Source organism: Apodemus sylvaticus, chromosome 1 (assembly GCF_947179515.1).
Source record: "Apodemus sylvaticus chromosome 1, mApoSyl1.1, whole genome shotgun sequence".
NCBI lineage: Eukaryota > Metazoa > Chordata > Mammalia > Rodentia > Muridae > Apodemus > Apodemus sylvaticus.
In genome coordinates, this window is record NC_067472.1 from 59,116,585 (window position 1) to 59,140,392 (window position 23,808).

Sequence of the window (23,808 nt, forward strand, 5' to 3'; positions counted from 1 at the left end):
CAGACCACCAGACAGAAACTGATGACACACTGTGAGCAAGGCAGCCCTCCAGGGAACAGTCTCATTAGAACAGCTTCCCTATATTGTCTGTTATGGCCTCAGCATGTATCTCTCATGTCAGGGCTCACTGCTCCAGACTAAGTATTTTTCAAAGTTTAAAGGTAAAGTATATATGGGTTACAATTTCTATACACACACACACACACACACACACACACACACACACACACACACACACGGTGTGTGTGTGTGTCTTATGTACATACACCCTGGCTGACCTGGAACTTGATAGGCCAGGCTGGCCATGAACCCTCAGCAACCCTCTTGTCTGTTTCTCAAGTGCTGGGATCATTGGTGGGCAATGTAATAATGCCCATCTTCTCTCCTGAACCCTGAGCCACTGTTTTAAAATTTCCCAAAGTGTGTTATTATTTAGCTAGCATAGCAACAGAGAGCTACGATGCATTGACTGCTGGACTCTAGGAGACACAGTCTCTCCAATGATTTTAAACAGACTGATTCTAAAGAACTATATGTCATGCTCTCCAATACTCATACATTAGTAACGTATGCTGTTTGCTTCATAGGATGGGAAGCTATAGCAGGTGGCTATTAGCTCAAAAGCTGTAGGGCCCTACGGTGTACTCTTGATATAACTCAGGACAACAGATCTAAACAGACAGAAAGGCTGCAGGACTCAGGCGACAGTTAAGTGCCTCTCAGGACGTTGGCTCCCAAAGACCTTTGTTGTCTTTGAGACAGGGTTTCTTTGTATAGCCTTGGCTGTCCTAGAACTAGCTCTGTAGCCCCGCTAGCCTTGAATCAGAGATCTGGTTGCCCCTGCCTTCCAAGTGCTGGGACTAAAGGCCACCTCCCCACAAACTCATTAGTCAATTTTTAACTACTTAATTCTCTGAGTTCTGCAGTTAAAAACAAAGCAAAAACAACAACAAAAGAAACTAACAAAAAGCTCTTTTATTAAAACTAGTCAGCAGAAAAGCTGTGGTGACCAAGTGATCAGCACCCTCACAAAAGACCAGGAACAGCTCAGCATAGGGCCTACCCAAAGGTTGGTTGGGCAGCCCTGTTCCTTCTTTCCACACAGAGAAGCAAGGAGCTAGCAGTACTTTAATCAAAAGAAATGAACAAGAATGTTTAACAAACATCCTGAAATAAACCACAAGAGCAGAAGGCTTTCTACTTCAGAAGCTGCCCAAACCATCAGCGTCCAGTGCTGAGAGCTGCTGAGCAGCCCAAGAATCCAGATCTGTGTGGGCTGCTGCCAAGGTCAGGACTTCTTTCTAGAGCAGTGCAGTACAGTCTTGAAGCTGAGTGACTTATAACTGACATGACCGACAACTGTGCACACTTGCGCTCCTGTTCTCTCTCTCTTATGTTAAAAGTAGGATGTTTAGGGAATACTTTAGCAAACAAGTGGCTCTAACAAGCCATATAAACACATTAATGTTCAATTTTCTGGCTGCTTCCAGGCACAACCCAAGGGATTGCATTTCTCATTTGTCATGCTTCCTTAACTAAGTCACGTTCCTTCTCTCCATCTGTGAAGCAACAGGTTTCCAGATAAACGCCTTCCCATTTGTGGGCTTGGGCGTATAAGTCCCCCTGCTGTGGATTCACTTCACCTGGCCAGTTTCATCTTTTAGGAAGCCTTTTCTGATTTGACTCTTGGCACCAAAGGCTCTCTTTACTTGGTTCTAAACTGACTCCATTAGCTGAATTCCATTTTAAGGTGATTCTGAGTCTGATTTCTCCCAGACCCTCTCTTTCTTAGATTCCCTGTTGGTAGCAGTGCCAACCACTGACAAAGTGGTTCTTATGTTTGTGATCTGAGCAGACTGCACTCGATAGCACATTGTTTCAGAAAGTATTGCCTTTATGTGTCTGTCAAGGTATTCACAGTTTATTTGAAAAGTATCATCTCACTAAAAGTCCAGTGAGAAGGTAAGCTCACTGAAAGTACGAAGCAGAAAAATGTGACTGAGACTCTGAGAGTGCCAGGGGTGAGTCACTATGCAGACACTTTAAGAATACTTGTGAGAGATGGGGCTTTCATGATGGTAAGTCTGGAAGAGGAAGCTAGTGGACAATGACAAACTGTGAGTCAACCATTTCAAAGTATATTAAGACTAAGTCAGGGCCCTGATATTCAGAGGCAAGAGTGCCCTATTTGAGGGCACTTTCTCTCTTTTGTAATGGTCTATAAATCCCAAATGCATAACCTGGATGGTAACTTTGGTAGGGTGTTCATTTCTCCTGCCTACTACCTGCTGGACACCGCACACAAGTCACATGGTAACCTAAAGTGGTTCTTAGCATACCTATGAAGGAACCAAGCTCTCATGGGCTAGTGGATCTCCAAATGCCATCTGCTGACAAGTGGTCCTTGAGCTTGGTTGTAGCTCCAGACTCTGAGTTCCTGATCACTGTTATGCTACCTGCATTATAGCTTCAGTTCCAAGTCACAAAGGAGACACCGTATGACCACTGCCTGTGGTTGCGCCAAGTAGTTATTTAAATAGTAGGGTAGTATGCTACTCAGTGTGCACCATAAAGAAGCATGACAAAAGAACACGAGTGTTGCCCTGAGCTCTTGGACTACGCTGGCAATACTTGCAAATCAAGTTTGTACAAGGGCCATTTGTAGTTTAGAATCCAGAAAATCCTAAGTAGCACATCAGTCTCCCATTAATCAGACACAGGGACTTGTGCCTGTCATGGCTGACTGGCAAAGGCCACCTGAAAAGAGTGATGAGAAAGACACAGAAAGGCAGGCTGGGGAGGAAAATATATCAGTGAGGTGGCACTGCAAGAGAGCGGGGGTAGCCCTGCCATCATGCCCAGCCAGGTGCTGTTTTAGTCCACATAAACTCATTCTACTGGTCATATCTGCTGGGTCCTGTACTGGCTCTTGATAAGGGTAGTGACTGTTCAGTTTTGGGCGCTACTTGAGTCTTCACGTTTCACACACCTTATCACTAACTATAGGGGACAGACAGTAAGGCACCAAAGCCTAGAAACCCATGACCCTCCAAAGGGTACTGGAACTTGACTGGATTCGTTTTGGACGTGGAATGTCTTGCTGTCTTCACTCTTGGGTGTTAAAGCAGAAAGTCAACTTGGCCTTGTTTAGAGAAAGAATGTTTTCCTTGTGCCTGGGGAGCAATGTTGACTTGTATACCTGTTGTCAAAGCAGGACCTCTACCAACTGCCAAACTGCAAGTGAAGGCAGGGGAGAGAGAAGCAGGCAGGCCAACAGCAGCCCCTGGCCACACACTAGGCATTCCTAAAGCCCCAGGAGAAAGTTCCGAAACTTTCTGGTCTGGACATTCTAGTAAGACCTTAACTTTTAACTTTTAAAACCTTTAAGAACCACACTAACTAGGTAACCACACTTGCAGGCACCTGAGTCCCACTGCTGAGACTAGCACAGAGGAAGGACAGCACTGACTGTCATCTAACTTCCACACATGCGCCATGGACACACTCTGCAGGGTCAAAAAAGAAAAAAACAAAACAAAAATTCACAGAACAGCTAAAAAATAGGTAAGAACAAGGGCAAAGGACCCACTATGTGCCTGTCATATATACTTCTAGATGTCATCAAAATCCTAAGGAACCATGGCACCATCTCCTGCCAGGGAAGAAAGTAGCAAAATGACACCCAAGCCTTGGCTCTTGCTGAGCCGTGGGCCATGCCTCCAAGTCACTGACAGTAAGCCTCAGCTTACTTAACACATGTTGCTAAAAATCATTCTGATTAATAACCCAAGTACTTAACACAAGCAACCACTAACAAGGTTGAACTTCCTATTCTAAAATGCTGAGATTACAGCTCAAAGGTGCTATCCATGCTTTCTGCCCTTGAGATAAAGTAGTTAGCTCTGTAGTAACTTTGTACTTGAAGCTGGGGCATAAGTTTCCCAGGAAGCGCCAATACCACAATATCTTGGTATTTCTCTAAATACCACTGGACTTATTAATAAATATTTCCCATGTTGTAACACGCTAGCATACACAACACCTCCGGAAACTATTTGTATTAAGTATTTAAGCTAAGTAGTATACTGAGTTTATAATGGATATACTGGTGATCAAGTTCATCCACAAAACACATGGACTCTCTCATTCATCAGAGCCATTCTCCGAGGACAGCACTGTGGCCATCTGGATGGCAGCCCACACCTCAGTGTCGCCATGTAAGTATTTATGAAATGGGCTTCACAAGCTCCAGTGTCTTCAAGGAACCAGACTCAAGAAAACAAAGTTCATTATACTGCCTTTATTAACAGAACCAACAGTCAAGAGTGAATGAGAGACTATTAACTTCTCTTTGTCCACTCTGGGCCTCAGCTAAAAAGTGTGAACTTGAGCTACACTACTGCTTTTACACTAGACGTTATGCCTGGCCTTGGACTTCAAGTAGATTCAGATATCCAGGCAGTGGCATTTGTCATCATGGAGACACTTTCCCTTTTCTTCAAAATTTTCTGTAAGGGAAAGGAGCACCCAAGAGTTGGCTTAAAACAGCTGAAGGCATGGAGAAGATCCTGGAACAGCTAGTCCCTGAGGGGATCACAAGCGCTTAGTCACTGGACACTAGAGAGCTAGAAGACATACTCTGTGGGTAACCAAGGCCAACCTTTCTCACAGATGACTCTAGTAAACACAAGTCAGACAGGAGAACCAGGTTTCTTCTCTTCCTTTGTTCACCCCCCCCACCCCCCACCCCCCCAATTTCCATTAGATATTCCACCAACATAAAACTGGTTGCTCAGAGCTTCTCCTTTCCACCTGGCTTGCGACCTTCTGTAGTAGCAATCACACACCCTGCGACAGCCACATCCAAATATTCTTGGCATGCTTCTGAGCCTAGGGAACTAAGATGATTCACTTCAAAAAATGCTAATCAAGTAGTTAACTGATGGAAGTCTTGAACCTATAATAAACTCTGGGTCCGTCCTGTTCCTAAACTGGCTGGAAATGGACATGGGTAGCCTGATGAACCAGCCACAATCTTGCAGGGCCTAAAACACCATTACACATCACTAATGACTTGAAAATGGTTTCCTTGAGCATGATGCTCCTGGAACATATGTTGAATATTTCAATGACCAATTACCAAGTATTGAAAAAATACATATAGAGGTTGGATCTAAATTTGGAGTTGATATAAACTGCTATGGATGAAAAGGGTGTACTGCCAAGTGCATTTCTAGCTGAAATGCCTCGTCTCAGTTTCTATCAATTTAGAGTTTCAAAACTACTGAGGCGGGCTGGAGAGATGGCTCAGCGAGTAGGAGCACTGACTGCTCTTCCAAAGGTCATGAGTTCAAATCCCAGCATCCACATGGTGGCTCACAACCATCCGTAAAGAGATCTGACTCCCTCTTCTGGCATCTGAAGACAGCTATAGTGTACTTACATATAATAAATAAATAAATATTAAAAAAAAAAAAAAACTACTGAGGCTGGGCTGGAGAGATGGCTCAGTGGTTAAGAGCACTGACTGCTCTTCAAGAGGTCCTGAGTTCAATTCCCAGCAACCACACTGTGGCTCACAACCCTCTGTAATGGTATCTGATCCCCTTTTTTGGTGTGTCTGAGGACAGTAACAGTGTACTAACAAATATAAAATAAATAAATCTTAAGAAATAAACAAACAAAACAACCTCGTGGGGCATGCTACGGAAGAACTGAGGAGTATAACCAACACCTTACAGCAGCTCCCTTACTTACTTGCATTGTCTTTTTCCTGAGTGGTGTCTGCGTCTGTGTTAGAGCTGACAGACTGACTGTCTGAGTTTTTGCTGCTGTCACCTAACTTTTTAAGCCTATTTAAACGTTTATCTGTTTCTCTAAGTCCATATTTGCTATTGATAACAGGAGCAGGCGCAGGCAGTCCTACTCGTGATTTAAAAGCACCAGTTCCCCGTCTGAAAGAGAAAACAGCAAAGGTCAAACAAATGAAGCAGTCTAGTCACAACAAGCTCGGCTGCTGAGGATGTGTGGCCACATTAACTGATGAGGCCTCCACCACAGTTAGAGAACTGCCAGTTCTAGAGCTCTCAGGGAGGGTCAGCATGCATCTATCAGAACTCTTTTGTAAGTATACTTACAATGCCTGTCTCAATCATTCATTTTCTGCCTGTGGACCTGATCTGCAGATATAGTATGTAGAGGATTCTTCATTTTACATTAGTTCTTTTTAAGGAAGCAAAACTAAAACCCTACGTTACAACCATTTTACCTAGTACTTAACTTTCTTGCACCATGTCTAACAGTAAGCATGTACTGAACACATGCTTCGAAAGCTCACATTTTTTTTTTTTTTTGGTTTTTGGTTTTTCGAGACAGGGTTTCTCTGTGTAGCCCTGGCTGTCCTGGAACTCACTCTGTAGACCAGGCTGGCCTTGAACTCAGAAATCTGCCTGCCTCTGCCTCCCAGAGTGCTGGGATTACAGGCGTGCGCCACCACTGCCCGGCTGAAAGCTCACATTTCTACAGAACATTCATGACAATGTTTTGTGTGTGTGTGTGTGTGTGTGTGTGTGTGTGTATGCCTACAAAAGCTAGAAGTGGCATCAGATCCTTTGGAGCTGAAGTTACTGGAAGGTGTGAACAGCCTGACACAGGGGCTAAGACTGGAATTTGGGTCCTTTGAAAAGAGCAGTATGAAGCCTCAGCTGCTGAGCTCCCCAACCCTTCTTTCCTTTTCTTTCTTTTTCACACAGGGTCTCTAGTTCTAGATGTCCTGGATCTTTTTTTTTTTTTTTTTTTGGTTTTTCGAGACAGGGTTTCTCTGTGTAGCCCTGGCTATCCTGGAATTCACTCTGTAGACCAGGCTGGCCTCGAACTCAGAAATCCACCTGCCTCTGCCTCCCAAGTGCTGGGATTAAAGGCATGCGCCACCACTGCCCGGCGTCCTGGATCTTTCTATGTAGACCATGATGGCCTCTAAGTCACATGAGATCTGCTGGCCTCTACTTTCTGAGTGTTGGGATTAAAGGAATGCACCACCACATTCAGCTATGACACTTTTTGGGTAAAGATTTTTTTTAAATTATGTGTGTGCACATGAACACACAAACCCTCAGAGAACAAGAGGGTGTCAGTCTCCCTGGAGTGACAGAAACAGCATAGCACATCCCTGGAGTAGCAGAAACAGCACAGCATGGGTGCTGGGAACTAAACTTGGGTCCTGTGAAGAACAGCACATGATATTAACTCTCAAGCCCCTAGGTAGATATTTTCCTAATAATTTCATATTATTTATTTAAACTGTATTTGGGAGTCTAGCTTTTTCCCTAGAAGCAGATGTAGTACTCATTTCCCATGTGCACTTTGCTTGTTTTAGAACTCTGTTCACTATTGTTTATTCCTAAGCAATGTATCAAGTTTGATCATAACCACTTTATAATACAATAATCTTTAATAACTGTTAAGGCAACTCTGTTTTGTTTTTTTTTTTAAAGAGACAATGTCTCTCGATTCTCAGGCTAGTCTCAGATGCAATATGTACCAAGAATGACCAAAACTTCTGATCCTCCTGACTTACTTTCTGAGTGTTAGAATTACAGGCATGTGCTACCGTAACAGCCACCCATGCAGCTCCAGGATCTACCCAGGCTTCCTGTACTTTAAACAGCGCTGTACCTGCTGAACTACACCCCCACCCTCCTCTAACCTTTGCTGAGGTTGCTGTTGTTCAGTGCTGAGGACTAGGCTTCTTTCATGTTTGTTTTGAGAAAGAGCTTGCTGTGTGGCTTAGGTTTACCTCAAACTTTTCAAGTGCATTTGGCTCAGCCTCACAAATACTGGAATTATCAGCATAAACTATCCTGCCTGGCTACCCCTAATATGCTTTTGATTTTTTTTTTTTTTTTTTTTTTGGTTTTCATCAGGCTTACCATTTCATAAGCTTTAATGCAGTTTTGATTAATACCAAAAATAAAGTTTCAAACAATTTATTATTATGGAAAGAGTGGCATTTATGTGTTCACGGCTAACATCACAGTTCTTTTTACTCAGATTTTATGTTGAGTGCCTGTCATCAGATTTCACTTTTCAAAATTCTTCTAGTGAGGTTAGTGCAACTTATGTAGAAACTTATAATCCCCACTCTGTTCTATCTTTGCACACCCTCACAGTCTATATTTATTGTGTTTTTCTCCTAAGCACTTCTGTAGTGTGATCCATCAGTAACAGCTGTATCACATCTGATTCTGTTCTTCACACTACATGTGGTGCCGAGCTACAGAGCACACGCTAGCTCTACACTCACATGATGTGGGAGGCTGGGCAGGGTCAATACCACACCATCATGACAGTTACATGCTAAATAGGGAGGGAGTCTGATCCTTTACCTTTCACAAGTGTAACATTCGCAGAACTCATTATTTTCTCCAAAAAACCCATCTCCATAGTAACAAGAAATTTCTTCTCCAGGTTCAATATCTCTCAGAGCCTTAACACATGCTGTATCTCGACCAGTTGACACAAACTGAAATAGAAGTAACTTGTCAAGAGTCTCACACCCAAGGCAAATAAAGAATCTCTGAGGTAATTGGTTTCTTTTATGCTTACCTTACAGTTAGGTCTGCAATCTGAAAAATGTCCAAAAGAGAAAGTCAATTAACTGCTGATAAGATCTGAAACACGGAAGTTACAGAATCTGAAAAGGCTTTCCAGACAATTTCACAGTTTAGGTCTCAAGTCACACTGGGCATATTTAATAAATCTGAAGATAATGGCCATTCCAAACTCCCCTGAGTACGGCCAGGCCACACTAGCTGTGGGCACCCAGCCCACACAGTGTATATGCCTCAGAAGGCAGCTTACCATGATTTATAAATGCAGCAGGACCGAGCCAGAGTTGAGCACAATTTTTCCTTGTGGAATACATGACACTGAAGTCGTTTTCTCCGTGTCTAAGTAGCATGTTCTCCTCAATTTCTGAAAGTTCGGCAATACAACCCACCAGTAATTCTATTTTGTCATTTCGTTTCCTATTTAAAATATGTGATAAAAATTACTAGTAATTATAATAAGGCTTTTTTAAAAATAAATAAGCCTTCCCACTATATATCAGAACTGAGCAGCCCTGGCTCTACATACTTTGCTGACTGACCTGGAGTCCACATGAGCATGCTTCTCCTGATTTCTTATCTACCTGACTCCCACAAGAAAATGGAAGCTCCTCCAGGCAAGGCAAGGTGCTGCTCGTAACTCCAACACCCTCCTGAGCCTGAATCGGCATCTCATGGGAGGCAGGGGCTCAACTACTTGTTCTGCATGACATTTGCAAATGGGTCCCACGGTAGTGGGATCACGAGGATCCAGAATGTTGTTATCATCTAGTAGGGTACATCACTCACTAAAAATGTTTTACAAGCCCAGACTACAAGCCTTAAGTTTCCTGGTAGCCACACCAAGGAAGAAGAGGTGAAATTCCTCTTAATAATGTATTTTAAGTCCACATATCCCAAATACTACTTCAGCAGGCAGTTACTATAGGAACTATGAAAGAGAAAAAGAACACAATGTGAACACTAGTAAGGATGTAGATGGAACCTCTTTATTGAGACAGACTGTATTTCCAGGACTCCATGAAGCTGGTGGCTGCTTTATTGCAAAGTACAGCCCTTGGGCCCTAGATCTCAAGCCTGCCATCTGCGACACTAGAGTCACAAGAGCCAATTAGTAGCTCAATACAAATCTGAGGTGGAGCACCTTTGTGTGCACCCATCCCAGGGCCCTACTTGGGAATAATGCTCTTTTGTACATTCTACTTTTAGGTACCTGACCCCTGACATTTTTGCTATCAAAATACTAAAGAACCATTGGAGGGATTGCCTATTTCTCCTGGGATAAAAGGTAAGGAACAGGTATTAATAGGAAAGAGAGTCACACCTTTGATCTCATCTATGGCTTTTAAGTCTCAACAGACTTGATTTTATCTTTGAGATGGGATGTCACTGTGTACCTTGGCTAGCTTGGAACTCACTATGCAGACCAAGCTGGCCTTGAACTCACATCACAAAGATCTCTGTTTTTTTCCTGAGTTCTGAGATTAGGAACAGTCATTACTACTTTCATTTAAGCTGGCATGCATGCATGTTTTAAAGCAGGCTTATGTATTCAAATATTTCTACCTGGAATACTTAAGACCTGCCAGACTGACTCTGGAAGCAGGTCATTAACCTCGGCACCCGCTTCCTTTCAGCGGTTCATCATGGAACAGCTATTTAGAATCAACATGCTGTGGCTTATCACTACCCCCTGGATCAACAGGTCAGCTTGGCACTGCACTGATTCTTTTTATTTTTTTAATTATTATTTTTTTATTCGATATATTCTTTATTTACATTTCAAATGATTTCCCTTTTCCTGGATCCCCCTCTCCCTGAAAGTCCCATACTGCACTGATTCTTAAGAAACCCTGATCATGGTTTCTTAAGTACTTCAATGACAATTTCAGAACTTTAAATAGAAATTCACTGAGTTTTGACTAGTATAATAATTACCACTCTTTTGTTGCAACTATCTTGGCTCCGTTTTGTTCTGAAGAGTATCTATTACAAGGCAGTATTTCAAATCCACTGTCAGTTGCAAACATCCGCAAGTAAATAAAGACCTAAAGCAGGAAAAAAATATGACTATTATTTATTCTGCTAGACTTTCTCAAAATTATAAAACTATACCACCACCAACAATGTAAACTATTGGATATCGAAGTGCTATCCACTATCACTTTCCTGATATTACTCTCAGTGTTCACACATGAAAGGACTCAATGGCTTGGCTTTGCAGCTCTAGAGGTACACAAAGGACTTCATTGCAAATCAACAGCTGTGTCACCTTCCGTATTACAGATCTTTATGTTCACTGCTTTTGATAAAAAACTAACTTGAAGGTTGAGAACTAGTCAAGTGGCAGAGCACTTGGCCAGTATGGGCCCTAGATTCAACTTCAAGCTCTGTAAGTCATAGCCACCACTGTTAGACCTAAAATCTCACTGTTCACAAACATCCAGGCTTCAGTTTATGTATAAAACTTTGTTTTTCTGAGATAGAGTCTCACATTTAGTCCAGCTAGCTAAAACTAACCATGTAGCCCAGGCTGGCCTCAAACTTGTAGCAATCTTCCAGCTTCAACTACCACAGCTAGTTCCAATGTATCTGGACATAGGTTAGCAGCATTAATGCACTTAACTTACATGTTCCTTGAATAATTTCTCCTGCATTTTGTTTTTGTTGAGAAAATAATGCCTTGCCCATTCACCTGACGTCAAACATTTGAAAGCTTTCTCTAAGTGTTCATCTTTTTTAAAGCGTTCAATTACTTCCTTTAGCTCTTCTTGCCTTCCTTTTATAGGCCGAAATCTGAAAGAAATCAAAATAGCAAATTTACTTATCTATCACAATTCTTTAAACTTTTTTTAACTGATTTATTTTATATATATTATGTATTTGGCCTGCATCCATATATGTGCACTTGGAGTCACAAAAGGATGTCAGATCCTCTGAATGGGAGGTATAGACAGTTGTGAATGCTAGAACTGAACCTGAGTCCTCTACACGAGTAGCTAGTGCTTTTAACCTTTGAGCCATCTCTCTAGGCCATCTACCACAATTCTTAAGCTACTGATTCAACTGAAGAGATCTTAAGGAAACTGGTATCCTACAGACAATGTGGTTATCACAGCAAAGATTTAAAGAAGAAAACAATAATCTTGACAGTTAAATCGTTAGTTACTACAACAATCACCTGAAAAAAAATCTTCCTTTTTTTCTTCCCTCTATCTGCATATGGTATATATGCATATTTGCATGTGTAGATGCTCACATGCATGCACGTGAGGGACAGAGGTCTCTACACCCAGAGCTGCCTGATCTGGCTAGTGCAGTGTGCTACCTCCACCCTTCAGTGCTGGGATTACAGTCAGGCTGCTATATCTATCTGGCTTTTAAACATTTTTTTAAATGTGGTTTCTGGGAACAAGAACACAAGTCCTCATACTCATATGGCAAATTCTTTATCCACCGAGCCATCTCCCCAGGGCACAACTTCCTTTTGTTCTTTAAACAGCACTTTAATGCTTTTGACTGTTATCTCATTAATTGTGAAATGAGAGGACTCAAAAACCTGTTTTGCCTCACATATCCATTAATCACCTACTTTGAAAGGCACAAAATGAAGGCCTGGAATAGACAAAATCCACGTAGAGGTAAACGGGCAATGGTTTGCTGTGGACTTCCGTGTGGGGCAGTGAGTTCAGAGGTGCACTGACATAAACAAAGCAAAGCTGTAACCAAGCTTCTCTGTGCAAGTAGAAAACGCCACCTTCAAACACATCTTGACATTCCAACCACCCAACTGATTTTGGACAACTTCATCCAGAGAACATGAGAAATGCCAAAATCTTCATTTTTTTTTTTTTTTTTTGAGACAGGGTTTGTCTATGTGGCCCTGGCTGTGCTGGAACTTGCTCTGTGAACCAGGGTGGCCTGGAACTCAGAGATTCACCTGCCTCTGCCTCTCAAGTGCTGAGATTAAAGGCATAGGCCACCACTGCCTGGCAAAATGCCAACATCTTAATTTGGAAAGTGAGACTATTACATTGGTGAAATTTATTTGGGCAGAATTTGAAAGGGTTTAGTTGTAAAAACCAGCCATATGGCTGCAGAATATGTTAGCGTGTAGCTGGCGCAGTCAAGTTCCAAGCATGCTCCGTGAGCCTTCCCTCTAGAGCTATGCATAGCAATCCTGAGCTGCCAGGACAGATTGATTTAAGAATTCTTTTGGTGCCAGGCAGTGGTGCTTTAATCCTAGCACTCTGGGAAGCAGAGGCAGGTGGATCTCTAGTTCTAGACCAGCCTGTCTACAGAGTAAGTTCCTGGACAGCCAAAGGTACAGAGAGAAACCCTGTCTCTAGAAGAAGCAAACAAACAAAACAAAACAAAAACAACTTCTTTGTATGTCAATTTCATTTGGTTAATTTTCTCAAATAGGGGTTTTCTGTTAAAAACAAACAAACAAACAAATAGCAAACCAACCAAACAACAGAGAAAAAGAAATTAGGAATTTCTGTTCAAATAAAACCCATGAAAAAATATCAGTGGTTCAAGAAAAAAAAAATTTGAACTATGCACTTAGTAACTAAAGTGGTGACCTGTCAACACTGAGATAAGACCCAGCACAGGCTCCAACCCAACTCAGCACGCAACAGAACATTCTTCTTCTTTTTCTTCTTCTTCTTCTTTTTTTTTTTTTTTTTTTTGAGACCAGGTCTCATCTAAGCCTGGTCAGCTGCTTGCCTTGATCACCCAATGTAGATGAGGATGGCCTAGAACACCACCAAATCAACTTTCTTCTACCTGTCAAGTGCTGGCATTATGTGTGTACTACCATGTATAACTTCCAATAACATTTCAGTAAGAGTTTAAACTGTAAGATTTCACCAAGGCTTAGTCCTTCTTAAGTTCTCTATGCATAGCAACATACAAGAAGATAGAGTGGGAAATACCAGAAGAAAAGGACATCATCGGATCATCAGTGGTTTGGTTTGGTTTTAATTTTGTTTTATTTTTTGAGACAAGAGTTCTCTGTGCCCTGGCTGTCCTGGAACTCACTGTTTACACAGTGGATGGCAGTGGGGTGTAGGTCGGCATAGAATATATGCCTAACCTGCAAGATCCTCAGCTCCATCTTCAGCATCACAGAAAAAAACTAACGTCACTCAAAGATACAGAAAATTAAGCTAAACATGGCTGAAATGGAGGTAGGTGCACATATACACTGAGGGTCAGTGAGTGAGAGTGTATGTGTGTGTGTGTGTGTGCGCGCGCGCGCGCGTGCGTGCAGAGGTCAGAGGACAACTTTCTCCTTCCATCATTGGCTTTCAGGAATCAAATACAGGCCATCAAGTTTCACAGCACTTGTTGCCTACAAAGCCACCTCACCAGACTGAGGTCGGCATTTGTAATACGGTTTGTGTGTCCTTTGCTTTCTGAAACCTGTTCACTGCAATCTCAGATGTCTTCCAAGAACCCTATTTTCACTGTTCACAATGTCAAACTACTTAAAAGCTAAAATCAACATAACTCTACTTACACTATTTTCCCTGAGGCATGCCTCTCCTGAGATGACCTCTGTTTCTCACTCTCTAACTAGTACTGCCTCATAAACAAAACCACAAAATTATCCTGTTATCACTTAGCAAGATTGTTTGTCTCACTTAAAATGAAATATGCAGTTTCCAAAGTATGAAACCTTACTGTCACAGCTAGCTGCTATAAGGATGATAGACAGCGGGCTGGAGAGATGGCTCAGTGGGTAAGAGCACCGACTGCTCTTCCAAAGGTTATGAGTTCAAATCCCAGCACCCACATGGTGGCTCACAACCATCCTTAAAGAGATCTGATGCCCTCTTCTGGTGTGTCTGAAGACAGCTACAGTGTACTTACATATAATAAATAAATCTTTAAAAAAAAAAAAAAAGGATGATAGACAGCGTAAGGTGGCCTCTCACATGCCATTAGTCCCAGCACTCTGGAGACAGAAGCAGGCCAATCTCTGAGTTTGAGGCCAGCATGCTTTAGAGTGAGTTTCAGGAGAGTCTGGGCTACACAGAGAGACCCTGTCTTGAAATGTGATAAAAAAACAAAAGGCAAAGGAGATGACAGTACTTCAGTGATCCTTCAGATACATATTAATATCACCTGGCCAATACTGTGGGGGAGATAAAAATTATGCAATGACACAAAACTGTTAACAAATATTAAGGACAAATCAAAAGCCACTGTAGACCTTAGAAGCAAAAAAAAAAAAAAACTTAGAATAAAAAATAACTATCCCCCCCCTCCATTATGTACCCTTGTCTGACCTGGAACTCACTATGTAGCCCACGCTGGCCTCAAATTCAGAGATACACCTGCATCTGCTAATTGAGCACAGATTTGAAAGGATTTGACTTCTGTTTGCCACTTGGAAACTTGCACTTGAGCTACTTTATCTAGTGGACACAGTCTCAGGGTCAGAGGACAACCTGTGGGAGTTAGCTATCTTCCCCTATTGTACAGTCTCAGGGATTAAACCCAGGCTCACAGGGTTTGGTGGCAAGAACCTGCTGAGTCTCTAGGCTATCCAGCTTTTATGCTGTTAATTGGTTCAGTGTAAGGGATGAATACACAAGTAGATGTTGAAGTTTATGTTAGGAAAGAGCAAGCTGGCCAGGCCAGGGAGCAAGAGAAAGGTTATTTGGCATCTCCAAATGGATATGCTTATTTTTTCTGATTACAAAATCTACTACTTAAACACAGATCTTTCTTTCTCAGACCTTGGTGGCTACTGTACAAAATAAAACATGTAATTTACAATCAGCTATTATTAAAAGGGACAGGGAACAAACATATATTCACACTCACAGGCCCATTCCCACTCTAAGACTCACTTCCCAGCATTCTTGCTATTTCACTTTTCTGTTTTCCAAACACAAAAGACCACTGTGGTAACAACAACAATGCAAATTTGTATTAGCTGAACTGCTACTATGCCCTCTGCTGGCATGCACCAAAGAGTAACAGAGTACGCTGCAGGGAGAGAAAAGGGAAGAAAGGCAGAAAAAAAGGAAGAGATAGAAAATGCTCAAACAGCTGCAAACCACAGCTGCAAAGGGCTCCTGGCCCAGGCTGGACTCAAACTCACAGAGATCTCTCTGACTCTGGCTCCAGCAAGGTCATACAATTTAAAAGGATTACTAAATGCTTTACAAATCCTATTTTGAGGGCTGGAGAGATGGCTAATGGTTAAGAGTACTGGCTGCTCTTCCAAAGGACCTGGGTTCAAATCCCAGCACCCACAAGGTAGTTCACAACTGTCTGTTCCAGTTCCAGGATGACCTAACACTCTTGCATAAACAAATATAAAGGCAAAACACAAATATACATGAAATAAATAACTTAAAAACAACTCCTATTTCAATGATATGGTCCCAGGACAGTACCACAGGCTTGTGTCTTGCTTGTTTGAAATGCACACTACCTACCTCACAGGATTGTTGTGAGAAAAACTGTCAGCTTTTGAAATATGTCTCGAGCTCCTCGAAGGAAAGGCGCTATACAAATACAAAACAAACAATAGTAAAGACTACTTGTACAATTGGCACTTGTCATCTTTAGACATTCACTGGAGCACAAATCTTTAAACACTAATATTTAAAACTTTATGAATCCACAGATAGCAATGCCAGGTTGTAAAAAATCTTTTCTTCCCACAATATAAATTTACCACAAATTCACAAAATTTCTTTATGTATTCTAGTCAAGCATCAAATTCTGAAATGATATAAAGTAATTTATAAGTGCATATTCAGGAGAGCATATGTATAAGCAAACACATAGCAAGAAAAAAACCTATGCAGCTATAATGATGGAAGGCTAAGATTGTCAAGGCAACTTCAGACTGGAGAAATCAAGCAAAGCTTTAAAGGAAAAGTTCCCAGACAATAATTCTTGCTTCATAGATACCAGTTCTTTTGATTTACACCTGCCTTTTTTGTTGTTGTTGTTGTTTTCATTTTTGTTTTGGAGACAAGGTTTCACTATGTAGTCCTAGATGACCTGGAATTCAATATATAACCAGGGTGGACTCAAACTCAAAAGATCCACTTGCCTCGGCCTCAACCTCTTGAATGCTGGGATTAAAGGCATGGGCCTCCACACTTGGCTGCCTGTCTGATAGTGTAAACTATGAGTCATGCTGCCTAGATGAGGGGGACTACTAAAGCCACCCATCCTTCCATCTTTAAACATTTGCTCCAATTCTCCCATTCTTCCCACCCTGAGACAGGGTTTCTCTATTATGTATATCAGACTGAAGCTGGATGGTGGTGGCGGCGAACGCCTGTATTCCCAGCACTCTGGGAGGCAGCAGCAGGCGGATTTCTGAGTTTGAGGCCAGCCTGGTCTACAGAGTGAGTTCCAGGACAGCCAGGGCACTCAGGAGACCAAGGCAGGAGAACCTTGAGTATGAGGTTAACTTTGGCTACACAGCAAGACCCTGTCTCAAAACCAAAACCAACAAATAAAAACAGAGCTGCCTTTGTAAGTTCTCAAATCATACAACTACTACTGCTTTCAAACACAGTCCTGAGAAAGCACACGGAGAGATGGAGGGAGAAGGCAAAAGGCAGAAGACAAGCAGAGCTGCGATTGCAGGCCAGTGGTAGAGTCTTGCTTAGCAGGTATGAGGCCCTGGTCCTATCCCCAGAACTAAAGGCATGCAGACAAAGGGAGAGGGACAAAGAGACAAGAGATGGTGTGTTCCTAAACACCGCTTGCAGGAGCTGCTGAAAGCCTGTGTGAAGAAGCCATCAACTGCACACAGGCAGACTCTGAAGACTCTGGGGCCATGCTATGGGAGCAGACTACTCCTGCCCACTACTCCAGGCCGGTTCAGCTGAGCAGACTAAATGCTGCCCTGAAAAACACTAATTTAGGTCTTCCAACTTCTGTGGGAACAGAACTCAGGAGTCCTCCCATACAAAAATGTCACAAGTATCAATAACTGACAATACTGAGATTTTCTCCCTCTCTTCTATTTTCTCTTCCTCACTTCCTCATGATAGGTGAGCACTTCACTGAGCCATACCCTTAGCCCTCTGAACTTTACTTTGTGACAACATTGTTTTACACAAATGTTTTACACAAATAGGACACTTGGATTTAGACTAAACCACTCTAAATACAGATCAGGAGCTTGTTAGAAATGCAGAATCCCAGTTTCTATCCACAGACTAAGAAACACCAGTGTCCTGCGAAGAAACCACAATACTTTCTACTATGGAGCCAGTGACAGGTATAACCCTTCATTCTCTGGAATAGAGCCTTGAGTTCAAAATAAATATTTTTCCATAAGCAAATAAACTTTTGTTCTGATTCTAATGGAATAACTTTCTAAAATATTTCATTTGCCTCTGTGTCTTAACACATAAGACATAATCAATATAAGACACTTATTTTAAAAAAAAAAAGGATACAGAGGGTGACTGAAATCCTAGGAGGATCATCTTCTAGGAGAAGGAGCATCGATCTCATTGAGTGGAAGAAGAGGAACTGGACTTAAAGCAGTGTGATAAGATGGTAGGCTGGCACAGGGTGCAGTCTTGCTGACAATGACAGCCTCAGCTTAATTCCAGCGTGTATAATTTCAGTTTGGAGAACAGCTCACAGAGACAGGAATCATGGGGTTCCAAAGATGCCTTTTCACTGCCATTCTTTCTAGGTATACAGTAAAGCTGGTAAGTGAGAAACTGTACCCTGTTTTACTTCTAGAAAGGGGAAAATCTGAAAGGGGAAAGGATGTGCAAGGCTTCCTCCCAGTTCCTGTCTCTCCTGACAATCAGAGCTTATTAAACTTGGTTTTCCAATTCTTCCTGGAGGATCAAGGACATAGGGCTACAAGAAACCTATCTATGATGGAGATGAGAAGGAATGGGCCCTGAGTGCATTTCATCTCCAAACCATTTCTACTAGATCCAAAATCCTTTGCCACAGAACCAAAGAGAGAAAGAATTATAAGATGATTTTAGTATCTTTCCCAAGAGAAAAATGAGGACTACAGAGTCAGGGACCTCAGACTTGAGACTAAGAACCAAAGCAGGCATGGTAGTCCATGTCTTCAGTCCCTGCAATCAGAAGGGGAGGCTTGTGTTCTCTTCTCTCTCTCTCCCTCACATTCTCATTCTCTCTCCCTCTCTCTTCCTCACTCCCCACCCACCCAATACTGTAGAAGTTTCTGACAGAGCATTTAGACTCTAAACAGGTTCCTATCTATATATGGAATATCCAAGTATTAACTGCAGATTTGCAAAGGTTACACAAGAAAGCAAAAATACCAGTGGCCATTATTTAAAACAGTAAGACCCCATAATGAAGTCATGGGAAAGACCTGACCCCCCCAGTGTAAGATGGAAAGGTGGACCTCCTTTCCAGATTCTGCCTGCTTCTCTTGACACACAGAAAATTGTTCTGTATCAATGCTATTGTCATTTATAATTCAGATTCATCACCTGTTTTCTTAAGTTGTTATCATGATTGTTTCTATGCAGAGAAAAGAATCAAAATTACCTAGTGTTCATTTTGTGTGTCTGAAAACCTAAATAGGGATCAAGAACCAAACTGGTTGCTAAGTCATCGTTCTCACAGAGCTCCTTGGCGGACATTCCAGAGGACGGCACATAGCGACTCTGCCCTTCAAATCCCGAGTTACCATGACCTGTAAAAAGCAAAAGAATGAAATATGACTTGGTGAAACAACTCAATCTCCTTAAAAATCCCCACTACATCCAAACTGGCATTATCAGCTGAAGTAACATCAATCACTAGTAGTGGTTAGAAATTAATATTCCTTATGCTAGACAGAAAGAAAACCAGATGCAGTAAATCCAACCATTAAGAGAATGTGGGCAGCTGACAATATTATCAGGTTTCCTAAGAACAGGGTCCAGGGAGTTGGGAGCTTGCTTAAATCTCCACTCCATAAACAGTGGAGACAACCCATGGAATCATTACAGACAGAGCTAGGGGAGAAGAAAACAACAGGGATGCATACAGTCATCAAGAAATGCCATAATGTGGATCCAGGAACCACAGGGTCTCAAGGAATTGAGTTGGGCTTCCTGCTTTTGGACAACTAATGACCAATATCCTTTTTATGGATAACTGAGGACCAGAAGTTAAAATACTTGCCTAAAATTAGAGTTATACAGAAGTGAAGAAAGACAGAGAATGAAAAATGAGAAGCTTTTTATATTCTACTTCTGTCAGAAAGACTTCTCAATGAGTGAACTGAATGGATAATGTAAGTGGCTGGGTTTCACTGAGAAGCAATGTAAAGAAGGTATATGCAGAAACAAAAAGCTTCCATCAGTGCTGGTGAAGGCTCCTGGGTAGTGTTCAGTTTGCTCCAGGAATTAGCACATAATTTACAAAGTGCTGATGACAGAGTTGAAGTTCTCAAAGTCCCATGGAGAATGGGATGTTTAACCTTTTCACCCATCCGTTCACAAAATAGACCATATGGGTCCTTTCCAAGGAGTAGGTATATGATGTCCACAATCAAAATATTTGCATATAAGCATGGGAAACGTTATCTAAGAGGCTGGAGAGATGGCTCAGCTATTAAGAGCACTGGTTACTCTTTCGGACCTGGGTTCAATTCCCAGCACCCATATAGTTATAGCTCAGAACTGTCTATAACTTCAGTTCTAGTAGATCTGTTTTCTTTTTGTTGTTGTTGTTGTTGTTTGTTTGTTTTGTTTTGTTTTTTATTGGATTTTTGAGACAAGAGTTTTTCTGTGTATCCCTGGCTGTTCTGGAACTCATTCTAGTCCAGGCTGGCCTTGAATTCAGATCCATCTGCCTCTACCTCCCAAGTCCTGGCATTAAAGGCATGAGATCTGATTAATTGACATGAGATCTGACTTCTGAAGGCACCAGGAATGTATACAAACATATATGCAGGCAAAACATCCATACAAATAAAAATTAAAACAATAACAACAAAAAAGTATCTAAATTGTTGGCTGGGTCAAATCTAGTACCTCATACATGCAAGATAAGCATGGAGTTATACATATCCTTAACCCTTAACCTGCTACATTTTCAAGTTGTGTTGAAATCCAAACTTAACCAGGTGAAACAGATAATTCGATGGTTAACAGATTCACAGAATTGTTGTCCCATCACCACCCCCATGTGGACCCAAAAGAAGCCTTACTGTCCCTACCAACTGCTCGGACTGAGGCAATCACTAACCTGCTATGTCTCCTCGATTTGCCTGTTCTGAAAACTTTACATGCTTGAATGTGATTGACTTCTTCTAATTGGCACAGTTTGTCATGTTACACTAAGTATCAGTATTTTTGTCCTTATGGTTAAAAAAATCCTCTACTTTAGCTAGCAGACACACCTGAGCTGTTTCTGTTTTGGGGCTATAATGGACAATGTTGTCACAAACCTCTGTTAAAAAATATCATGTATCCACAAAGTCTTGCTAGTGGGGTTCTCATCTCTACCAGACTGGGAGAGTCCAATCCTCCCACTCCTTGCTAACAGCCTGTCATCTTGATTTGAGCTGTCTGGGTAGCAGTAAAGTGGTATCTGGAGTTTTGATCTGCATTTTGTGCTAATTAAATATGCTACTGGTTACTTGTGTATCTCTGGAACAATATGTCTATTCAGATCCTTCATCTATTTTGAATTTGGGTTCTGTTACCTTGGCTTTCAAGAGATCTTTGTATATTCTGAAGTGTGCACTGCCTCATGTAAGGTCAGGAAAATGTAGCCTGTGTTTGCGTCTGGGACTTTAATGTTTCACACACATAGTGTGCTAGGTTCACTACACTCTGGATACAGAGACCTAATTCTCCTTCATTGTATTTTTACTGGTACTCTTAAAAAAAAGAAAAGAAAAGAAAAGAAAAAAGAAAAGAAAAGAAAAGAAAAAAGAAAAGAAAAGAAAAGAAAAGAGAAAAAAGAAGACAGGGCTGGGGAAGCAGTGCAGTAGGGAAGCACTTATCTAGAAGCCATGAGCTTTAGTCCTATCAAACCCTCCTATCCTTGTTGACAGATCTACACTGTGCAATTTACTCTCGTTCTTAAATGTATTTCAGGATCACAGATGTGCCAGAGAGTCCTAGAGCTGACTACTGCAGCAGTGAGGAGAATTTTGAAATAGAGGAAGAAGAGTTTCCTAACTTCACTCCGCATAACTCCAAACACTGTTTGCTATTCTCGGTTCCTTGGACTCTGGTATTTTAGATTTGTCATTTTTCAAATATGCCATTTGGGATTGTGACAGGATCACCTGGAGAGTATTGCTGCCTGCTGTCTAATCATGGAATAAGCAACATGCTATCCCATTTATTAGGACTTCAACTTTTTAAAAAAGATTTGCTTATTTTACATATGAGAGCTGTACCTACATGTTCACCTACACGCCAAAAGAGGGCATCAGATCCCATTACAGATGGTTGTGAGTCAACATTTGGTTGCTGGGAATCGAACTTAGGTCCCCTGAAAGAGCAGACATTGCTCTTAACCACTGAGCCATCTCTCTAGCTCAGGTCTTCAATTTTTTTCAACAGAGCTTTTCAGTTTTCAGAAATATTATTAGTACTTTGTAGATTCTTATTGTTACTGTTTTTGGATGGCACTGTAAATGAGATGTTTCTGTTTGTTGTGCTTGAGGCTGGACCTGGAGCCTCCCACACCCTATGGAGGGCTCGTTCTTCTTCTGCCCCTCAAGTGCTGGGATTAAGGTATGTGCCACCCTGTTTAACTTGGTTTCTTTTCGATTTCTTCTTTGAATCAACAGTCAATCATGAGTGTGTACTAGTAAAATTTGTATTGATTCTAATATTTACTCTATGGTAGACACTTATATAATTTTAATCCCTTTAAGTCTGCTTAGATTTGTTACATGGCCTGGTATATGATGTGTCCTGGAGAAAGTTCTATGCATACTTGAGAATAGTAAGTATAATGCTGTTGGTGAAGAATGTTCTATTGATACCTGATTGGTTTAGTTGATTTACAGGGCTTTAAAAATCTACCTGTTCTTGTTCACCTCTGGCTGGCTGCTGCACCCACTACTGAAAGTGGGCTGCTGTGGTGCCTGATTTCTTCCTCTCCAATGCTGTCAGCATTTAACTTTGTGTGTTCTGAGCCCTGATTTTAAGTCGGACTGACCATCTTCTTTGACACACAGCACTTTATATGACCCTTCTCTGTCATTGGCTCTCTCTGTACCATTCAATCTACCCAACAACAATCAGCAAGATGCTGACTTCTCCACATTCTATATCTCGCACAATTAACTTAAACTAAAACCTTTTACATTGTGCAAGAAGAAGCCAGAAATTTAAAAGCTTCAGAAATACCTAGTTTTCTGACCACAGAGAGGGCATAGTTTTAGCCCATGTTGACAGCAGCTGTGAACAGGGGGCCATGCAGAGATGAGCTAGTTAGTTTTGGGCTCCCCCACATTCTTAATTCCGAGCAGGAATTATGTCCAACTTTCTCATCTGGAAAGAGTAAAGGCACCTGGGCCCAATAAACAGCATCTACCAATAAAGCTAAAAAAGCAGGAGGCAGACCCAACACAACTAAGGAACTTCCACAGTGGCTGGCTAATGCTGGGAAAAACAGGGATTGAGAAAGTCATCCTTAGCATGGGTAGACAATTCTGGAGAACATCCTGTAACTGTCCACTCAGACATATGCTTGTTCTAGGGCATTTTATTTTGGGGGAGGGAACAAGAAAGAGAAACCAATCCTACAATTTCCTCAACCCTCAAAAAATAGCCTCGACGCTTGGTCTTAGTGGAGACATCAGGCCCCAGAGAAGAGGGATGCTAGAAGTGGAAGGGGGGAGTGGAACACTCTCTTAGAGGCAAAGGAGAGGAGGAGGAGGGAACAGGGGGTTTGTAGAAGGAAGACCCGGAAGAGGGACAACATTTGAAATATAAACAAATAAAATGATTAATCAAAGAAAAAAATAAGCTTCATCCCCACCAAGAACCTCAGAGGGCTGGAAATAACTTCTCATACAATCTTGAGGAAATGGCAAGGACTGTGAGGGTGTCCTAACCTCCATCTCTTCTCCATCCACTCCTCAGAGTTCAGCTTGCTGCATGAGGCACTTACGGAAATTACAGCAAGCCATGTATTTATACTCATAAGAAGTTCAGCAGTAGCATTTTTTTTAAACTCCTACAGAACAAAT

General features: G+C 41.7%; 1 protein-coding gene and 1 long non-coding RNA gene across 5 annotated transcripts in view; one reads left to right on the plus strand and one right to left on the minus strand.

Moving 5' to 3' along the window:
* Kmt5b (lysine methyltransferase 5B) overlaps window positions 1–23,808 on the minus strand; it is a 49,629-nt gene that overhangs the window by 4,266 nt on the left and 21,555 nt on the right. For all 4 annotated transcript variants that reach the window (XM_052194090.1, XM_052194108.1, XM_052194083.1 and 1 more), the window contains 8 exons: window positions 19,149–19,296; window positions 16,067–16,135; window positions 11,237–11,402; window positions 10,545–10,654; window positions 8,860–9,026; window positions 8,605–8,624; window positions 8,385–8,521; window positions 5,758–5,954 (listed from right to left, as the gene is read on the minus strand). In XM_052194090.1, coding sequence (XP_052050050.1) covers window positions 5,758–5,954; window positions 8,385–8,521; window positions 8,605–8,624; window positions 8,860–9,026; window positions 10,545–10,654; window positions 11,237–11,402; window positions 16,067–16,135; window positions 19,149–19,296 — 1,014 coding nt within the window. The remainder of the gene's footprint in view (window positions 1–5,757; window positions 5,955–8,384; window positions 8,522–8,604; window positions 8,625–8,859; window positions 9,027–10,544; window positions 10,655–11,236; window positions 11,403–16,066; window positions 16,136–19,148; window positions 19,297–23,808) is intronic.
* LOC127693346 (uncharacterized) lies at window positions 8,502–23,762 on the plus strand. The gene is made up of 3 exons (XR_007979688.1): window positions 8,502–8,580; window positions 9,816–9,894; window positions 21,695–23,762. It is a non-coding gene; the product is annotated as an uncharacterized LOC127693346 (long non-coding RNA).